Raw genomic sequence first — 20,021 nt, 5'->3', positions numbered from 1 at the left:
TATCCCCCAACACCACATCTAAACGTCTCTTAAACACATCCAGGGATGGTGACTGAACCGCCTCCCTGGGCAGTCTATTCCAATGCCCAACCAAGTATGGCATCTCGCAGTTCCTCATCCAGCCTTTTTGAGTGTTTCTTAGGACATTTGGAAATAACTTGCTGGCTCCTCCCAGCAAAGAGAATGCTGTTAATAAATTAGTTTGGGATGAGATCAGAGCAAGGAAAATAGTGGCATTCAGTGATAAATTAAATCAACTCTTTTCTGCTGAATCTGAACTTTAGGCCTGGAACTTGGAAGATCAAAGCCTGGTTTCATCAATATGAAATGTCTAATGTTTCTGCTGAATTTGAAGTTAAAAATTATGGTAAGACAATATGCAATTTGCATTATAAATGTATGAACTCATCACTATGTGTTAAAAGATATACTGCAGTGATTAAACCTGGCTGTAGTTAGGTAGTCAAGACAAGATTCATGGTGTTTCACTGCCTCCTTGCCATCTCCAGTGCACAGAAGGAGAACTCTGGTTTTGTGTGCCTTCCGCTTATGTTTGAAAAACACCTTTATTTTTATACAGACTCAGTAACTGTAACATCTTTCTCAAAACATCCTTTTTTGGAAGGTCTCTCCTACTGCAGAAAAAAATGGAGATGAGCTCCATTTTAAAACCATTGCAACTCTGGCTAAATTTTTGAGTAAAGATTAAAATTTAAAAAAAAAAAAAAGCTACCTGTTTTCTCTCAGTAGAATGCAGCTTGGAAGTTGATTAAAGTGGTTCTTATAGTCAGATAATCTTTTTTAAAGAAAAGAAAGGGCACTGTGGAAAAAGAAAAGATGTAGAAATTTAACAAATTGGGGTAAAATACGGCTTGATTTATTTGTGCTGAAATTATGCTTTCTTGTAAAATTTAGTGTGGGTTTGTTTTTTTTTTTTTCTTAGAGGCAAAAGAAAACCCCAGGATTATATGAAAATCTCAGTTTAACAAAACTGGTTTTGCCTTAGCTAATGGATGTAACAGAATAGCAGAGGCTACTGCATCCTCTGCAAACACCTACATCGAGGAGCAAATTACTCTGGTTATGTCTATAGTAGCAAATCGTTTGGCTTTATAGGAGCAAAATGCAGAGTGACACAGCTGATGCTGGGGACCTCATGTCCACACTCAACCCATTTCAGGGTGGATTTACTACAGATTGCTTCCAGTCCAGGGCAGTTAATACCCATTAGCAGTGGGAGCTCATCTGCTGACTTATTTTCATTGGGAATAAATCAGTTTTGTGTGTTCAAAGACTGTTCCACTACTGAGGTAAAGCAGAGTAAGGGAAGATGATCAGGAGATTTGCTCCAAAAGTGCACTGGTGATTCAAACTAAAACACAAATGCAACTGCATCCTCTCAGTAGGTCTTGGCATATGCCAGGAGTTTAAGGTACGTTTGAAACTCACGTTGTGACCTTTCGTCTTCTTTTTTTTACGCAGAACTTCCATCTTTTGAAGTCAAACTCATCCCACTTCAGCCATACTACCACATCTGGAATGAAAACTTTGTGTTTGATATCGAGGCAAAGTAGGTGTGCTCACAGCAAGGCTGTTTTAGGAGGCAGATAAGTAGATAATGAACTTTGCAGTTTCTTCCTCTCCTGGTCATTAACAGTTAACCAGCTTCTGCCTTTACTTGAATCTGACTTTGATCTTATGTACTCTCTGTTTCCACCGCTAACTTGAAACATCAATGTAAAATGCTACCTGGGCCCAAGTGGTGGTGATCAAAATGGAACAAGATTTTCTGAATATTTTAGTTTGCTAGTAAAAAGGTGACAGTTTAGAACTTTCCTTTGGGTTGCTAAGGAAGGTTCCAAGCAAACCAACAACCTGCTTTTCTTTATACTTTTTTTTGGTTCAAACATTTAGGAACATTCTAAAGCCTCAGATGTTGCTATTTAATGTAATCCAAGTAGAGATGGATTCAAGTTTGGGTATGAAATTTTCTCAAAGCCCAGTGAAGTATGAGAGTAATGATTTTATGCAGAAATGCTTCCAGGTGAATTAATACAGTTGATCAGAGAGTTTCCAGACGCATCCATTACTGCACTGTAGTACAACCCTGATCTGGATCAGACACGGCTAAAAAGCTCTCAGACTGGCCAAACCACAAGGCAGGGCTCTATGGACAAGAAATTATACCTGATCACATATCAAGTTAGGATGGCATCAAACATACAGTACCTTATCTCTTAGAGAGTTAGGCAGTGAAATATTAACCCATCAAAATATTTTTAATACTTCTGAAGAATCAGACTGAACCTAGATTGAATATTTTGTGCTTTTTTGATCCCACACTGACAGATCTAAATCTAAATTTGCTATATTCTCTAACAATGGCTTATAAATATATACCAAGCCTTCATGGCTGGTGAATTTTCAGGGTTCTTCGGAGTGGAGATACTAACCCACCGTCTGTTAGGAGGATGTTCTTCCTTTATTTAACACCTAGCTGGAATCTAAAATGACTGGGAATATCTTCGCCTCCTTGTACTTTGGGAAGATGGAGAGAAATCAAATAGTTCTCTGGAGACTTAGTGACGTATTTCCTTTTCACTGAAGTCACCGCTTATGCAGCTAGAGTTGGTGACTTCAGTAGGACACACTTTTATGAGATTTCTACATCCAGGATCCTTTCATTTAAGTGAAGTTATTCAGTGTGCCATTAATTCAGATGTTATAAATTTGATTTAAAGTTAGATTTTAAACCTATTTCAAAGATGACTCAATGCAAAAAGCAATCATGGCTTAAAAAATGGTATCATTTTGATGAAAGAGTATATGAAGTTCCTTCATGAAAAACAATACACTAGAAATAGGCAAAACCAATACTGAACTTGAACAGAAGTTTATGTTTTCTGAAGTCACAGAACCTCTGAGCGAAAAGTTAGAAGTCTTAATTAGTGTCTCTATGGTGACTAAATTAGAATTTGATTCCTCTGTTATTTTTTTTCAAAGAGAAATAAATTAAATGAAATGAGAACAGGCAGATGGAGGTAGCTGACCTCTCATTGTTGGAAGACATCTTTTCAGCTTCAAAGGAGTGAAGAGATTGACCACCTTTTTGTGCACATTTTACTTTCTTTGGTTTTGTAGATTCCTAATTTTTTATCTTTAAAGATCAGAAAATAATATTAGCAACTACTATCATATTAAGTAGGTGTTTAGGATATTGCCAAACACACCGAGTAGTCGATATTGGAAGAAATATATCTCCTGAAATAAGATACTCTGCCTTATCTAAATAACACTGAAATAGTTATTCTGTTTATTTCTCCTTATCTAGACAAAACCTCAGAATTATTCCATTAATTTTGATGTGTCAGCAGAGAGCTGAACACACAGTATCAGCAAGTAATGTCAGACCTTCACCAAGAATAGCTCCTTAAAAAATAAGTCAGCACCTCATGGCATTTTGAGGTTGATTCACCATGTTCCTTAAAATTCTTTAACACGGAACCACAAATAGCTACGGGTAGTATTGTTAAATGTAGTTAGTGTCAAACAGTGGGCAAATTTTCTGTACAGCAATGATACCCAAATAGTGGAAAGTGAGCTGTGTATATTTTTAAAATAATCAGTATTGTTGAAGCATAATAAGGCTTATTGTATCCATTCACTTTTAGTATTTTGAATATTAGTTTTTCACAATTATTTTTGAATAATATCATAAAAATATACAGGTGACAATGTTGGGGTTTGTGTTAAAAGTGAGGTCAGACTCTAATAACTTACTGACTCTACAGAATAACTTACAGAATTTTAACAAGGTATTTAATTAAGATTCCTAGGCAAAGCCTGTTTGAGTGTTGCCTTTTGCAAACACATGCAGAATTGAATAGTAAAAGAGTATCTTATTGATAAGTCACTAGTGGATAGTAGCTTGTCTGAGGTAGCTGATGGGGATGGCAGGGGGGAGACAGACAATATGGAAGACTGGAAAGATCCTCTTATGAAAATTGCTAATCAAATATACAGATTAGAAAAAGTTTGGTCTATACAAACAAAGCTTGTGACTTTGTTAAGCACTGACAGTAACCATTTAAGTAATTTGGCTTACAGTAGCCTTTAGTTAAATAAGCATTAAATACTAGTATTGAACTATGTGGGTGCATGTGACTGAAGTACCATCAATACTGAGATCACTTATGTTTCATCTTGTGTTTGGCTCTGAAAAGCCCTCCAAATTGAGAGCAGCAAATGATATATTATTATATTCAAACACTATTTAATATCCTTTGAGATATTATTTCTTAGATGTTTTCCTTATAAGAATTATTCTCATGCAGTAGGAGCTTTGGTTGCATTTGAACGTGATACCAGAAGATATATTTGACCCACGTGGGGAGTAAATCAAACAGTTCCAGGAAAGATTCCTGAGCTCCAGAGCTTGGCTGCACATGGTTTGGCTGGTGCGCGGCACAGGCTTGGCCTCAGCCATAAAGCCCTCCCCAAACAATTCCTGGAAAGTTCAGGAGGAAACTTGGACCAAGGTCCAGCCCCGGTCTGCATGTGGCCACCCAGCTGTGGAAGACCGGGGGTTTAGTACAGTGGGCATGGGCTGTGCTGCGCCAGCCAGCCTCAGCCTCCGAGGCAGCACTGCGCTCGTTTAATTTCATTTAGTCACACTGACACAAACATGGTGCAGTTGTTAGATGTGCTGCATGGACCCAGCACTATATCCAAATGGAATATTGATTCTCCACCCCCACAGTTCTAGTGGATTTTACTTCTGGTTTAAATTCATCCCTGGCTAGTTTATATCCTGTTGTTCTTCTGCCCGCTGTCCTTGAGCTCTTCACCTTAACTGTGCTGATCCTTTTTTTCCCCACTGCACGTTGAGAGAAATGAGGCATCTCCGCATCAGCCTTCTTTTGCTTGGCTGAACAAACTCAAGTCTTCTAATCTCCTCTTGATCACCTTCAATTCTTTTTTTGGTTCTACTGAATAATTATTAGCTTTAATCATGATTATTGGATATTGTGGTACAAAGTTATATCAGAAAACTGGCTTTAATATTTTAATCCTTTCTGAAATTTTCTCTTTGTGTTATTGCAGCACTCAATTTTGAGTTTATGGACTGTGCAACTCCTTTATGTATACTCCACTACCCATTAACACCATCATTATTTAAGAGGAAAAATGGGGTTGAATAACTCAATATTGTTCTTTTGTCTGTTGGAAAAGGTCCTAGCGATGCTGTTCAGACCTGCCTGACTTTCATCAAAATTAGCATATGAAATTCCTGACAATTGTACTTATTTCTCTGAACTGGCCATGCATGTAATGAACAGTTATTTGGTATACTGACTGTTGTTTCCAGCAGTTATTAGTTCTTGCATTTTAAGCAGTTTTCATAAGAACTGCTTCTCAGTTAGTTTCATTGGTATAGATCGGTGCTCCAGATCAGGTCCCTTTGAAAGAGGTTTTACAGAACTGAGATGAAGCCGGATTTCCACAAGCGAAAGCCACCGCCATGGCCATGACAGGTCTCGTAACACACTGCATGCTGTGCTGCAGGGGGTGCCATCTGCCAGGGTTTCCTTGAGTAAGGAGTCTCCCAGGTGTAATAAAACACCCTATCCTCTTTCTCCATCACCTATATGGAGAGTTCAAGGGTGTTCTGGCCAGATAGCTATCTGGCAAATATTTCATTTACAAAAAGTCCCTATGCTATACAGCCTAAATCTATAGGAGAAATATGGGGCAGAGGGTGTCTACTCTACCTAGTGCAGGTATTAAAATTTCAGCAGGTAGGATCTGTCTCTGGAGGTCTTCAGAGGTACCAAATACTTCGTATTGGTCCCTGAGATGATTCTCTGGCCCCCTATTTTAAATGTTTTGCTCATGAGGTATCTCATACAAAGGAATTAGCTGTTAATCCAAGCTAAATGCCTGGATGCCTCCCTTGCTCTTGGTGAAGAGGATGAGTTATATGAGACCTCTCTGGGCAACTGAAGTTCTCATTAATTTGTAAAAAAAAAAAAAAAAAGTGTAAATTACCCTGGTTTAAATTTTATTGGATCATGTCTCCGCATGTGATTCTGCCAATGTGATCTACTCCATGTAGTTCTCTGCACTTGAAATCACCACTTTGTACACACACCAGTAAAAGTCTTCATGTTTGAGTTATCAGTGAGTGGGACTACTTTTTGCTTTCAAGATGTTAGTTACAGATGGGATGCCTACAGATAGACGAATTTTATTTCTGCATAAAATGATTAGTCTTATTTATGCTTATTTTTTATTCATCTCCTCACTTTTCTTCCTTCCAAAGACACTCTTACGGGAAAGGAATTCAAGGTGTCGCATATGTGCGATTTGGCATAATCGATGAAAACGAGAAAAAAGTCTTTCTTCCAGGCCTGGAACAACAGCTATCAGTAAGTACTGGATTTCAGTAGAACTATTCTGATTTATCCCATGTGAGCTGAATATTGTCAGAAATTATTGAATTATAAGGCTCTGTAATACCATAGTCATGCTATAAGCAACTATTTTTTAATTCTAATGCAACAAACCAGTAAAGGGTTGTCACCTTTTTTTCCCCCACTTACGTTTTAGATTCAAAATGGAAAAGGAAGAGTTAGCTTAAATACATCACTTTTGGAAGAGAAATTAAGCAAGAGTGTTTCCACTCTGGAAGGCTTTCATTTATATGTTGCTGTTACCGCTGTAGAAACTGCAAGTGAGTACACTATGCCTTAGCTGATACAGTCTGTAATATTTACACTGATCTTTCTCCAGTGTAATCCTTCATGTGGGAAATCTTGTCCCACTGGACTAATCTTCACTGCAAAGCTTGCTCATGCTACACTGCATGACAGTCTTTTTCATCTGACGCCCTTCCATGCACAAACTTAATGTCGGGTGGAATCCACTTACCTGAACACAAATGTCCAGCACCATTTTAAATGTTCTATGTAGTCCTGTATGGTCTTCCACTGCTGCTCCAGAAGTGCTCTGGTCTCCTGTAAGTACTCACCTATAGGGTCTCTTTGATATTAAACAGCCCTGTGAGGATATCTAAGATACCCTAGTCCATCTGAAGTTACACCAGACACCTGTATGAACACAAATAAGTTGCCCCCCTTGAGATCTTGTTTAAGAGCTTGCCTCAGCCATGTCTACTCCTTCCATACATACAAGTTATTAGTTGGGCTTGGTATCCTAGCTTGCTTTGTACCTAAGCTGTCAGTCTAAAGGTAAAGCATATGTACTACAGCTACAGTGCGATGCAGAGGAGGGTCTAGCCCTTGTGAGTCCTGCTTGTCCTCTTATGCCTTCCCACAGTTTTATCAGACTATCATACTTGCCGTATGCACAAGTACAACATTGTCCAAATAGCTTGGTCTTGCTGTTCATCTAGGACATGAGCCTGGAGCATGTCTATCCAGAAGTTTTTCAGTGGCCGTTTGCCTTTTTTTTTTTTTCCTAGAGGACAGATAATTATTTCCACAGCTCCTTACAAGGGATTTGTGAAGAAATTTGCTCAGAGCAGTGAGCACATTGAGTAGGCTCCCAGATATATTAGAGCTACCCACGAGTGAGCACTGCGTTGAATTAGGTGCAGCAGTCAATGGGTTATTTGGGTTGTGGCAAGCGCTCTTGTTAGCCACAGGAGGCTAAGGGGAGAGGAACAACTTCAGCATCTACCTCTGAAATTGAATCTGCGATGAAGCTGACCTTTCCAACATGGGCAAGATTTTTCTTGTTGTTCATAGGGAGATTGATCCCTTTTATTTTAGATATCTGAAAGTAAGGTATCTAGTCAGAGCTCAGGTACTTTGCGTAGTCAGTCTAGAGAATGGATGGGTTATACTGCACTCCAGAGGTATCATCTGTTCACACTGGCTATAGAAGGACTCTAGTTACTTAGCTTAGAATTACTAGAATTCTAAAAATTCCTAAAAATCCTAAATATTAATTAGGATACCTTAGAATCCTAAAATTAAGTCAAATTCACTGCAGCCATGCAGTTCTTTAGTGTAATCTACTATAGGTACTTACATGAGCTATTGCCACAGCATTTATTGCAAGAGCAAAAGGGGCTGAAAGACCTCCCTTTACCACACCAGCATGCTGGACATGAGATCTCATGGTGTGGCGTGGACTCTATCATGCTGTGCACGCTTCCTCTTTCCCCCCGCAGGCAGGCTGCCTTCACATTTGTGTACTTGTAGGGTTTGGTATTAATTATATGCATGACAAGGCAAGGCTGGTGGGCTTTACTGACACTTCTCAGCCTTGGAATGTTAAAGTGGAAGATGAAAAGGTTGAAAGTATGTCTCTAAATCCACTTAGTTTAAAGCGAGCCATCTAACTGAATTTTTTAGAAGTAGTTATGGGTTGTGGTTTAACTAGAAGTTAACTAGAAGCATGCGTGGTTTAACTAGAAGAATCTTAGGTGGGAAGCAGATGCTCAAGGTGCAAAGTTGCAGAAGATGATATTAGGTAATATTAACTCCCACCAGTAGTCATAAATGAAAAAAAAATCTTCTTTCAGAAACCTAGAAATTCAGGTACAAATCCCCCTCCTGATTATGAGTGACTTTTATGCTGGGCTTTGACGTAGCCTTCCCCAGGAACGAAGCCCCGACAGCTCAGAAAGGGAAGTGCAAAGTGCACAGCCACAGTGGCTCCTGCGGTACCAGTATGCTCTGGTACCTTGTTCAGGTCGATGTGTTAGAGAGGAATTTTTATGTTGTGAGTAACAAACCACTTTGCAGGGCTCAGTTTCTGAGCTGTCGAGAGCACACACCTGCCAGTGCTGGCTCACAGGACAGCCGTACACGTCACCCTGCCCTTGCACTGGCTGTCTCTGGTTGTGTCCCCCATCCGCCTGTACCCCCCTCTTCTTCCTCTCAGGACTGAAGCTCTTTGGGGAGGGATCATATTTCAGTTTTCTTTATATATGCTACTAAAAATGCAATTAATCTTGAAAAGAGAAGTGATAGATGCTATGGTAATATGCAAGTACACAGTTATTGCTCCCATAGCAACACATACTCTTTGGTATTGACAGGTGGTGAGATGAGGGAAGAGGAACTCAGCAATGTGAAGTTTGTGAAATCTCCTTATGCTGTTGATCTGTCTAACACCAAAAAGTATTTTGTGCCTGGAGCCCCATTCTCCATTGTGGTATGTAGTATTTAGCCGGCTGTGCCCGTTTCCCTCCATAGCAAGAGATTTGTATATCTGCCCTGTTTACAAAATCCTTATCTGATCCAGTGGGAGTTCTGTAGGACAGAGACCTTCAGGAATAGGTCCAATATGGAGCTACTATTTGTGTGTCTGGTTTGTCTCGTTACACACAGAGCCTGAGAAGGGAAACTGGAGCCAGGAAAAGGTGTGTTTCTGTTCTGGAAGTCACCTGTGCACTGTTGCACTACAAGGTTTTACAAAACATGGAGCAGTCTCTTCCTCACTTCCACAGCAAAAGATTAAAATGATAGTGTTGTATCAAATTAACCCCATATCAAATTAAAATTCTGAAAACTAATACAAGGTATTGCCTTTAAAAAAAAAAATGCATTTAAGTTTTTGAGTTTTTAAACTTCACACCTTTGAGTTTTTCAATAAAGTTTTCTACAAAGAGTACAGTCAGAAATTTATTTACCTTAAAGACGAACATCTCTGGGATCAGATGAGATCTAATAGAAGCTAAGTGAAAATCTGTGACAGCTGTTAATCGGTGTTCACATATTTTTACCTTAGCTGGAGTCCAGACTGAGTCAATTGCTACACCCTTCTCTCAAAACTCAAATTTTCAAACAGTACTGTGTACAGTTTTGTATTTCTTCTCAGTTTAGAAAAATAATTGCTTCTCATTTGTGGGCATTTTTTAAATCCAGATGTTTCCTTGAAGTAACAGAAAAATCATGTTTTTCCAACAGGCATCTGTCACTTTGGTTGATGGCTCTCCTGCTGCCTCTCTACCTGTCACTGCTACCGTTACCTTGCCTGGAAAACCCCCTATGAAGAAGACCACACTTTCTAATAAAGAGGGTCTAATCCCCTTTACTTTCGACATCCCTGGAGATGCTCAGATGCTTCAAATAACGGTAAAAAAAACCCAAACATCCATGTTCAAAAATACACAGCTGAAGCTCATAAGACAATTACAAATGACTGTGAGGATGATTAGTTTCCATTAAATTAGCACAGTGGGTAGAACATGATTTCTTACACCATCTGCACAGCTTTGCCCAGATTGTGTAAGATATGTTAGAGACACCAGGGGCCTGAGGGATCTCTCACTCAAGTGAAGGACAGTCTTGTACATTGGAGCTTTGGGAGTACATGCGTTGCAGGCAGTGGTGCTTTTTTTGTGGTTCAGATGTGCATTTTCCTGGCATGGAGGATGGGAATGAGACTGTAAGGAATATCACCATGAGAAGTGACAGAAAACGATGAGAAGAACGTGAAGGAATATGCCCTAAGCAATAAAAGAGTAGGCTACCTCTGGACACTTAGAAGGTTCAGTTATGTTGACAATATAAAACAGGGAAAAGCCATTGAAGTTGATCCTGATTCAAAAAGAGCCAAGGCTAAAAAATATCAAGTGTAAATACAGCAAGAGGAAAAAAAAAGGGTGAGACAATGAAGTAATTAAAATCTTTGTTTTTGATGCCAGGTTCTGCTAATGAGGCCTTAGCAGTGACTCATCCCATTTTCCAGCATTTTCCGGATAACCTGGCAAGATATGAATTAAGGGTGACTATATTGTGTCTTGAGGGACACTTTACTCACTCTGTCCTTTTCTTCCCTGGCAGGTAAAGGCTGAAGAGGGAAAAGAAAAATTAGAATCACCTGAAACCAGTATCAGAGCTGAAAGATACCAATCTGCTTCCCTGAACTACCTCAGCATCAGCATCCCACATACTGTTGTGGCACCTGGAGATACCTTACACATCACCTTGAATGATATTCATCAGTCTGGCAGTGGAAAGATCGACTATTTCTATTATATGGTAAACAGAATAGTAATTTGATAGTAATACAGAGTAGTAATTAGAACATTTATCCAGTTACTAATACAGGGTAAACCGGAGGAGGTCCAACAAAGGGCAACCGAGATGTTCAGTGTCCCAGCACACCTGACCTACCAAGAGAGGCTGAGGGAACTGGGCTTGTTCAGTTTGGTGAAGAGGCTAAGAGTAAGTTAATAGCAACGTGAAATTACTTGAAGAGAAACTACAAACATAATGGAGACAAAACTTCCTAGTTGATGCCACGCAATATAACAACGGACATAGGCTGCAAATTATGCCCTGGAAGGTTCATTTTGGAAAACTCTTTTCACTATTGAGAATGCAGTACTGGAAGAGGTTCCCCAGAGAGTTTAGGGAATTACCATCCTCAGACACATTCAACACTCAACTAGAGAAAACCACATCTGAGCTAGTCTTATGCTGGTGATGGCTTATCTTCGAGCAAGTAGTTGGACTAGAGATCTCCATATGTCCCTTCCGGAAACTATTCCATGATTCTGTTATTTTTATATATTTGCATGTTATTATATTGTCGGGGTGTAATATAGAAATCTTTGTAAATCTTTGTTCTAAAGGACACAGAAGTACAAATTTTAGTCTGTAGTTTCTAATATGGTCTAGAGCGTATAGGTCCATATGGGGTAATATTTGGCCGCATAATTATGTGAATATTTTTGAAAGATACTGAACTGACAGCCTTGAAACTCTGCTGAGCCTGGAAACTCTGCTGAGGTACATAGAAAACAAGGAGGTCATTGGTGACAGCCAGCATGGCTTCACCAAGGGCCAGTCATGCCTGACAAATTTGGTGGCCTTCTACGAAAGCATTATAGTGGCAGTGGACAAGGGAAGACCAACTGATGTCATCTACTTGGACTTGTGCAAAGCATTTGACACTGTCCCACATGATATCCTGGTCTCTAAATTGAAAAGACATGGATTTGACAAATGGACCACTCGGTAGATAAAGAACTGGCTGGACAGTTGCACTCAAAGAGTTGCAGTCAACGGCTCAATGTCCAAGTGGAGAGCAGTGACGAGTGGCATTCCTCAGGGGTCAGTTCTGGGACCTGTACTGTTTAACATCTTTGTCAGGACATGGACAGTGGGGTCGAGTGCACCCTCAGCAAGTTTGCTGATGATACCAAGCTCTTTGGCGAGGTAGACACACTGGAGGGGAGTGATGCCATCCAGAGGGACCTGGACAGGCTGCAGAGGTTGGCTTGGTCCAAGCCAATCTCATGCAGTTCAACAAGGCCAAGAGCAAGGTCCTACATCTGGGTCGGAGCAATCCCAAGCACTAATACAGGCTGGGCAGGGAATAGATCAAGAGCAGCCCTGAGGAGAAGGACCTGGGTGTGCTGATTGACGAGAAGCTCAACATGAGGCAGCATTGTGCGATTGCAGCCCAGAAGGCCAACCGTATCCTGGGCTGCATCAAAAGTGTGGCCAGCAGGTCAAAGGAGGTGATTTTGCCCCTCTACTCCACTCTGATGAGACCCCACCTGGAGTACTGCATCCACCTCTGGTGTCCCCAACATAAGAAGGACATGGACCTGCTGGAGCGTGTCCAGAGGAGAGCCATGAGGATGATCCGAAGGCTAGAGCACCTCTCCTATGAGGAGAGGCTGAAAGAGTTGGAGCTGTTCAGCCTGGAGAAGAGAAGGCTCCGGGGAGGTCTTATTGCGGCCTTCCAGTACCTAAAGGGGGCCTACAGGAGAGCCGGGAAAGGACTTTTTACTAGGGCATGTAGTGATAGGAGGAGGGGGAATGGCTTTAAACTAGAAGAGGGCAGGTTCAGATTGAGCATTAGGAAGAAGTTTTTCACTTTAAGGGTGGTAAGGCACTGGAACAGGTTGCCTAGAGAGGTTGTTGAGGCCCCATCCCTGGAGGTGTTAAAAGCCAGGCTGGGTGTGGCCTTGGGCAACCTGGTCTAGTGGGAAGTGTCCCTGCCTATGGGCAGGGAGGTTGGAACTCAATGATCTTCAAGGTCCTTTCCAACCTAAACCATTCTATGATTCTATGAAAGCTGAGATCTTACACAGATAACTTCTATGATATCTATGACAATTTGATTTCTCTTAATCCATGTCATTCTTTCCCACTCCTTCCAATCTGTATTCTTTCTCATAACAAACCAATATTAAATATTCTTTTTATTTTTCTGATTCCCATAAATACCTTTTTTTCAGCTGTTACAGAACTGCTCACCTTGTTGTGGGCAGATCATACATATACATGAGATTCCATCCCTGCAAGTGGAAAACCTAGTCATATTTTTGGGGACCTTGAATATCTCAGAAAATACCTTTTATAGTTAACTATTGTTTATTTCATGAATAACACATGATTTTCATGTTACCATGGCTCCATATTACCTGCACCTGATGTTAGTCAACAGGTAGGTCAGGGTTATCTGCAACAGGTAATGTCATGAAGGATCATTGAAGGCATTAGCTGTTATGGCCCTAAATAGCATCCTGAAATTAGGTCTGAATAGCAGTTCTATAGATGGAAAAGCGAGGAAACAATCCTGCTCAGCCTGGGAGCAGGAGTGCAAAGTATTTATTATTCTGAAGGAGACAAATGTGTTCATGGATACATTCCAGGAGTGAATCTGTTGAATGTCAAATGTGTTTAATCCCCTTCTCCCTCTCTTCATCCTAATTTCCCTTGGCAGCTTAAATTTCCCAGGACAATAAGCACCACGGGCACCAGTTCCCATTTATTTTTAATAGGACTCTGATATATTGCAATAATTGTATCCTTAGGAGTTAAATTTAGGTTTGGGGGTTTGTTTTCATTGGATGACTTAGCATAGAGTTGGAATTGCCACTGCCGGGCTCCGGGAAGGCACAGTGTTGGGCAGGCAGGAGGTGTGGGAGGGGTGGTGGGACACACTGCTGGACCTCAGCAGTGAGGCTCTCTCCCAAACTTTGGTCACCTAAACGAAGGCAGGAAGGATTTCAGTCCAGGCTGCAGCATGCCTTTGTTTCTTCCTGAAGCCCATTCATTGTGCGTTTAGGAAAGCAGCATGTATTTTGTTCAGGGAAGAGCATTATCAGTCCTGCCACTCTGTCTGTTTTCCAGTCCTCTGATAACCCATTAATATAATTAAGGTACCATGGGAAGAAAGGAATTACATAATGAAAGATGGGCTGAAATCAGTCAAGGGCCAGTCTGTAATACTTTATCCTGAATGAGACTTATTGGGTGAAACCTCCTGCTCCAACCCGTCCGTACCAACTGAAAGATACAGTACCAATTATAGATTAAATAAAGCTGATATCCTCCTGGTGGTGATGACCTGTTATTGTAGAAGACAAAAATACGACTGTCATCTGGAACCCTTTTTCAAGCTGTAAAACTGAATGGAGGGTGGTAGCTTTGTGTTCAAACCTACGCCACAGGACCAGCTCAGCAGAGGCTCACCACCACACTCCTGTGCTAGAGGCACTGTGTGCTGGTCTCCTCCAGGCTACTGGTATGCAGTTTGAGAATGAAAACTATCAAGTGCCCTTAGAAGAGAATTAATTTTAAACAGAAACGGCCTCAGAAAGTTCTATACATGTATATGTATATGGAACATGTATATGTATATGTATTATGGAACATAATGCCCAGTCTAGTGTGTATTCACAATATTTGATTTCTGTTTGTTTCTGCTCTGCAGGTTGTGGCAAAGGGACAAGTCAAGCTTATGGGAAGGGTCCCCTCCTCAAACAAAATAATAAATCTTAGAATCACCGAGAAGATGGTGCCCGCCTTTCGCTTTTTGGCTTACTACTTCATCGCAAACGAGGGCCGTCAAGAGATTGTCACTGATTCTGTATGGGTGGACGTTATGGATGTCTGTGAAGGAAAGGTACTTTCAGAGCAAGTAGCTTCTGTTATTGTATTCCAAAATAAAAACAAAAACATGGGGTGTCAGTGGAGCAAGTGCAAGCCTGGGTTAAAAAGTGAAAGAAGTTTCATTTTTATTGAAACAGGGAGTCCTCAGGATTCTTGCTAAAAGGTATAGCTGGGAAAGGCTCCCAGGAGTGATGGCAGAAATAGCCTTCTTCCATAGGACAGGTTGTGCCTCAAAGAGATGAAAAATATAGTTTCATACAGATAAATTCCCCTCTTCAAGTTTTTACACATTAGAAATCCACAAGGAAACACCAACAGAATCATTGAGAGGCAGAATCTCTTTATAACTTTGTCTTTTTGTAGTGAGGTGAAAGAAAGTAAAGCCATTTATTCAAAAAAAAAAGGAATTTGAAGTAATTTTTCAAGTTTTTTCATTCCTGTTAAAGGTAATTTTCTGAGATTTTGTAGAGCTTCAAAAGCACTTTAAAAAAAATACTTTACATTAGAAAATGAAGTGTGGACAAAATAGGAATCGCTCTAAGCCTTTCTTTCACCTTTCTCCTCTTCCTTTTTGGTATCATAATGTAAAACAAAAAAGTAAGACAAAAGAATTTTTCCCAATAGCATGAAACACAGCTGCTGAAAAGTGTCAGCCATCTAAAATTATATTTTCCCTGAAAATGTTTGTTTTCGAAAAAGAATGTGATAGTCAATTGGGAAAAATGTTTTCAAGAAAAAATATCAATTTCTAACACACAAGCCTATTCTTCATTCATGTGATGACAAAACTCAGTTACATTCAAGTTGGCATTTCTATTAATAATTCCCTATTAATTTCATAATCATCATGGGTGCTGCCTCCTAGACCACAGAAGTGTCTACAATCAGATATACACCAGATCTGAAATGGTTGAAAAATGTTGAAAATGTTGAAAATTTCAAGTGTGAGATAGAAACGAGATAGTACTATTACAGACTGGTTTATGTCAGTTAATTTTGTCCATTATAATTAACGTCTTCTGATGCGTTTTGTGGCATTTTTTTTTTCCACTGGAAAATAACAAGATTATGTTGAAGGCCTTAGTTTAGCAAACCCCTTACACATACTTTTAATTCCCATCGGTGCTTAATTGTCATCGAAAGGCAGTGACCAACATCCTTCACAGACACATCTTTTAACCCCCCACATTGTCTTCCAGTGGGAGATATCTGCATCTACGTCTTCCAAAATGCAGGATCCCAGGCAGAAACACTGCAAAACAGGACCATTCCCCAGCCTCTAGCTGCTGACAGTCATAGTTGACAGTATTGCCAGGCCAAAGAATCTTTGCTTTTTGTTAACAAATGTGACATTTTTATTTCAATATTTTCTATTTAGATTAAAGTCAGAACAGAACAAGAGATGTATGAACCAGCAGACAGCATCAATTTACTGATTGAAACGGACCATGCGGGAACAGTTGCCTTAGCTGTGGTTGATAAAGCAGTTTTTGTCCTGAACAAGAAAAATAAGCTTACAGCCAAAAAAGTAAGATATCTATAAGAAGAAAATATCTTATCCACTAACCAAGCAAAATTTTCTGTGACTAATGAGAGGATCAAAATGCAATTAATGGCTATTAATCGTTTAATCACAACTTTGCTAAATTTGAAAATATTTTTGCTTTTACAATTTAGGATATATTTAAGATTAATTATATATTTAAATGGTGATTGCCATGCTACAGGAGACAAGTCTGTAAATTAAAAAAACAAACAAACAAACAAACATACAGAAAGTATTCCCCAACTAAATCATCCCTCGGCTTTAATCTGAATTTCCAAGTACAGTTTGTGCCATCAGTTTGTGTTGCTTCTGCAGGTCAAAGGCAACAATATTTTTTTTAATATATAAAAAAAACCCAAAAGCTTTTGCAGATATGTACAGTCCATCTCTGCTATTTTATTTGGCAGGTATTTAATGCTATGAATTCGTATGATCTTGGATGTTCTGCAGGGGGTGGTGCAGATAACGTTCAAGTTTTCACTGATGTTGGTCTGGCCTTTTTGTCAGATACAATTAAATCCAACATACGGGAAGGTAAGTGCAATCTGCCCTTTACTTCAGATGTGTGTACTCAACCACTATAGATCTGAGGAGGCCAATTGCTTTAAAGTCGGAAACATTTTATCATGATGTTGTAAGATCTCCCCTGCCTGTGGATTTTTCTTCTTCTGTTCTTCCACCGAGTGACAGCAGTTCAGGTAGCCCAGGTCTTGGCTGCTGGTCCTTCGCTGCCCAGCTCAGCTGGGGTGGGCAGCAGTTGCCTAGGGCTGTAAGGTAACTTGGCAAACCGAGGATCTTCCGTGAATGAGAGGGGTCCTAAGGTGGGTCTTCCATGAATGACCTGAATGATCAGACTGTTACGGTCATAGTATGATGACCAAGCTCTTCTGTTCTGCTCTCCCAGGCTATAAATGCGTCCAGGGTACCAGAAGGCAGAAGAGATCTTTGGATTTTCAGAAGAAAATGTCAGGAATTGGTATGTCTGCTCATCTGGCTGACCTGAAAGGCTTGACAGGGGGAGGCAAAGGGAACTGGCTTGGATCTAGGGGGCAAGAGGTGATAGGATATTAAAGGATACCAACATATTCCAGTTCTTGCATTAAGTGCCATAACCTGGCACAAGTGTGTATGCTATACTACGTGACTTGATGCACTATTTATCAAAACAACCCAAACAACAAAACCAAAGAGTGGCCCATCTGCAAATAGAAATTAATTCACCATTTTATAATCCCAAATGTGAAGCACTTCTACTAGATATCATGTCATGGAATCAGTCATAGCTTTGAAGTTTTTCAACATTATTTTTATGGACAGAAAATCTTTTGTAGATCCTATTTCTTTTCTTGACATTTTGCTTTGAAGTTGTGCCAGATTTGGTACTTTAGGCTCCAATTAAGAGAAGAGCTAATATAATATATGGTATAAATTAAAATAAATTTAAAAAATTACACAAATTAATATTTCCTTACCAGAAGACATGAAGGCTTGAAGCGGGGATCTTCCTTACTTTTGAAATCAGTCTCTTTATTCAAGAATAGCAAAACTGCTGTGGCTATTTCCATCAAGATATCTGATTCCAGTGTGCCAAGGAGATGTTTTTAACTCACAGTCTGAATTTGAAGAGAAAGCTTAGAATAGAATAGAATGGAATGGAATAGAATGGAATGGAATGGAATAGAATAGAATAGAATAGAATAGAATAGAATAGAATAGAATAGAATAGAATAGAATAGAATAGAATAGAATAGAATAGAATAGAATAGATCTTGGATGCCTTAGGGTCCATGCTTTCTTCCTGTGTTTGTGGTCTGTTTTTAGGATGGAGAATAGGTCCCTGGCTGCGGGTAGACTGTTGTAAAGGCAACTAATGTTAACCACAAAGAAAGACAGGAATGAGCATGGTGAACACCTTTATGTCTATTGCTATTTCCACAGCACTAATTCTGGGCTTTAATTATATTGCAGCCAGCAAATATCAAAACACTGATCTACAGAAATGCTGTGAAGATGGCATGAGATTAAATCCCATGAGGTTTTCTTGTGCGAAAAGGCTAACAAAGGTGGCCGGCTCGCCCGAATGCAGGAAAGCCTTCCAGGACTGCTGTGAGAAAGCCACGGCCCTCAGGAAGGAGGCGAAGCAGAGGATCAGAGTGGGCTTGGCACGATGTAAAGAATGGTGGCATGCAACTGTCTGAAGAAAAATACCCTTCATATGGTGGCAAAGAAGGGTTAATGGGCACTTAATGCTGGGGGGGAAAGGGGGGAAGTTTTCACATCACCGTTTCGGTGAGCCCCAGTATGGTGCGGCACCCACATGCTGCTATATCTTCACAACTGTACACTGTGAAAGTGGGAGTGGGACGTGATAACTTCATGGGGTGAGAAAAGGAATGGCTGTCACCACCTTTGGACCCAGCATAGCCTTATGGAGGAGCTGTTGACCCCTGCCCGCACCCCGGGAGGCTGCGAACGGTGCAGCAGAGAGGGGGGTGGTTGTCTCCAGTCAGGGCTCTGAGTGATCTCAGGTTCATGACTATGTTATTGGTGGCACTACTGTTATAACACTCAAGTACCTCCAAAACACCACCTGATGAGAAGAAGCCACTTCAACCAGGGACAATTTTGTTTCTTTTTTTCTTTCTTCTCCCGAAAGTTTTTCTCTGATCACACAGGACCTCATGTCACACACACACACACAAAAAAAATTACGTATTGAAAATGACCATATTCAAAGTGTAATTTCTGCTACTATTTTTCTCAGAGCTCCCCTTTCATGATCTCTCTGTCACAAATATGGGAGGGTGGGAACATTTTTGCTACACATTATTAAAAGGGAATATTTTCTTGCTTGGTAACATATCATTATTGAACTTGGAAAGAAGAATTATCCTTTTGTTCAATGATAAACTTTGGTAATTGCTTCTTTTTTTTTAGCATTTTTTTTTTTAATGCACAAGATTAAACCCAGATGAAGTCTTTTCATCCAGAGTATTTTTCACACCGCTTTCTCTCTGACAAATAGTCTCCCTGCAAGAAAGTATAAGGTCAGCAGCCAAAGACTTCAGAACAGAAATGCCACTCTTGTTTTACAGACTATGATGACCATGAAGAAGTGTTTGATGAAATCTCTGTCCGCTTGCGCAGTTATTTTCCTGAGAGCTGGTGGTGGAATTTTGAAGAGGTGAAAAACCCCGGAAACCATAGGTACTGTGTTACTTGACTAAGTGAATATGTATAAATTTGTACAGTAAAATGTATATAAATATAAGCTTTATGTGTTATCTGATACAAAGGACTTCAGAATATTTGCAAGTGGTTTGTCTCCTCCTATTTTTTTTCCCTTACAATAATCAAACTTCAGCAAATGACAATGTTTATGTTTTATACATCCTTCCTAATATATATATTTTTTTGTGTTTCTTAGTGTCAAAAACTTTGCTCCTGACTCCATAACTACCTGGGAAGTTCAGGCAATAAGCATATCTCCCCAGAAAGGTACGAGTCTTGGGTATTTTATTGGGTTTCTTTGTACAGATGAATAGAGAATGTATATTTTTTAGAACAGAGATACAACGTTATGT

At 39.9% G+C, this 20,021-nt stretch overlaps 1 protein-coding gene across 1 annotated transcript in view; it reads left to right on the top strand.

Annotated features, from left to right (window-relative positions):
- The window catches only part of LOC309679379 (complement C4-A-like), a gene marked incomplete at its 3' end in the record, with an annotated part of 52,533 nt that overhangs the window by 6,922 nt on the left and 25,590 nt on the right, over positions 1-20,021 (top strand). The window contains 14 exon segments of the mRNA XM_082492664.1: positions 285-367; positions 1,483-1,570; positions 6,323-6,428; positions 6,610-6,733; positions 9,071-9,186; positions 9,942-10,109; positions 10,821-11,018; positions 14,713-14,904; positions 16,270-16,419; positions 16,845-16,971; positions 17,342-17,413; positions 18,406-18,606; positions 19,533-19,644; positions 19,865-19,935. Coding sequence (XP_082348790.1) covers positions 285-367; positions 1,483-1,570; positions 6,323-6,428; positions 6,610-6,733; positions 9,071-9,186; positions 9,942-10,109; positions 10,821-11,018; positions 14,713-14,904; positions 16,270-16,419; positions 16,845-16,971; positions 17,342-17,413; positions 18,406-18,606; positions 19,533-19,644; positions 19,865-19,935 — 1,808 coding nt within the window.

Source organism: Vanellus vanellus (assembly GCF_965231255.1).
Source record: "Vanellus vanellus genome assembly, chromosome: 1".
NCBI lineage: Eukaryota > Metazoa > Chordata > Aves > Charadriiformes > Charadriidae > Vanellus > Vanellus vanellus.
The sequence above is the reverse complement of the archived record's forward strand: the minus strand, read 5'-3'. Positions and strand labels throughout refer to the sequence as shown.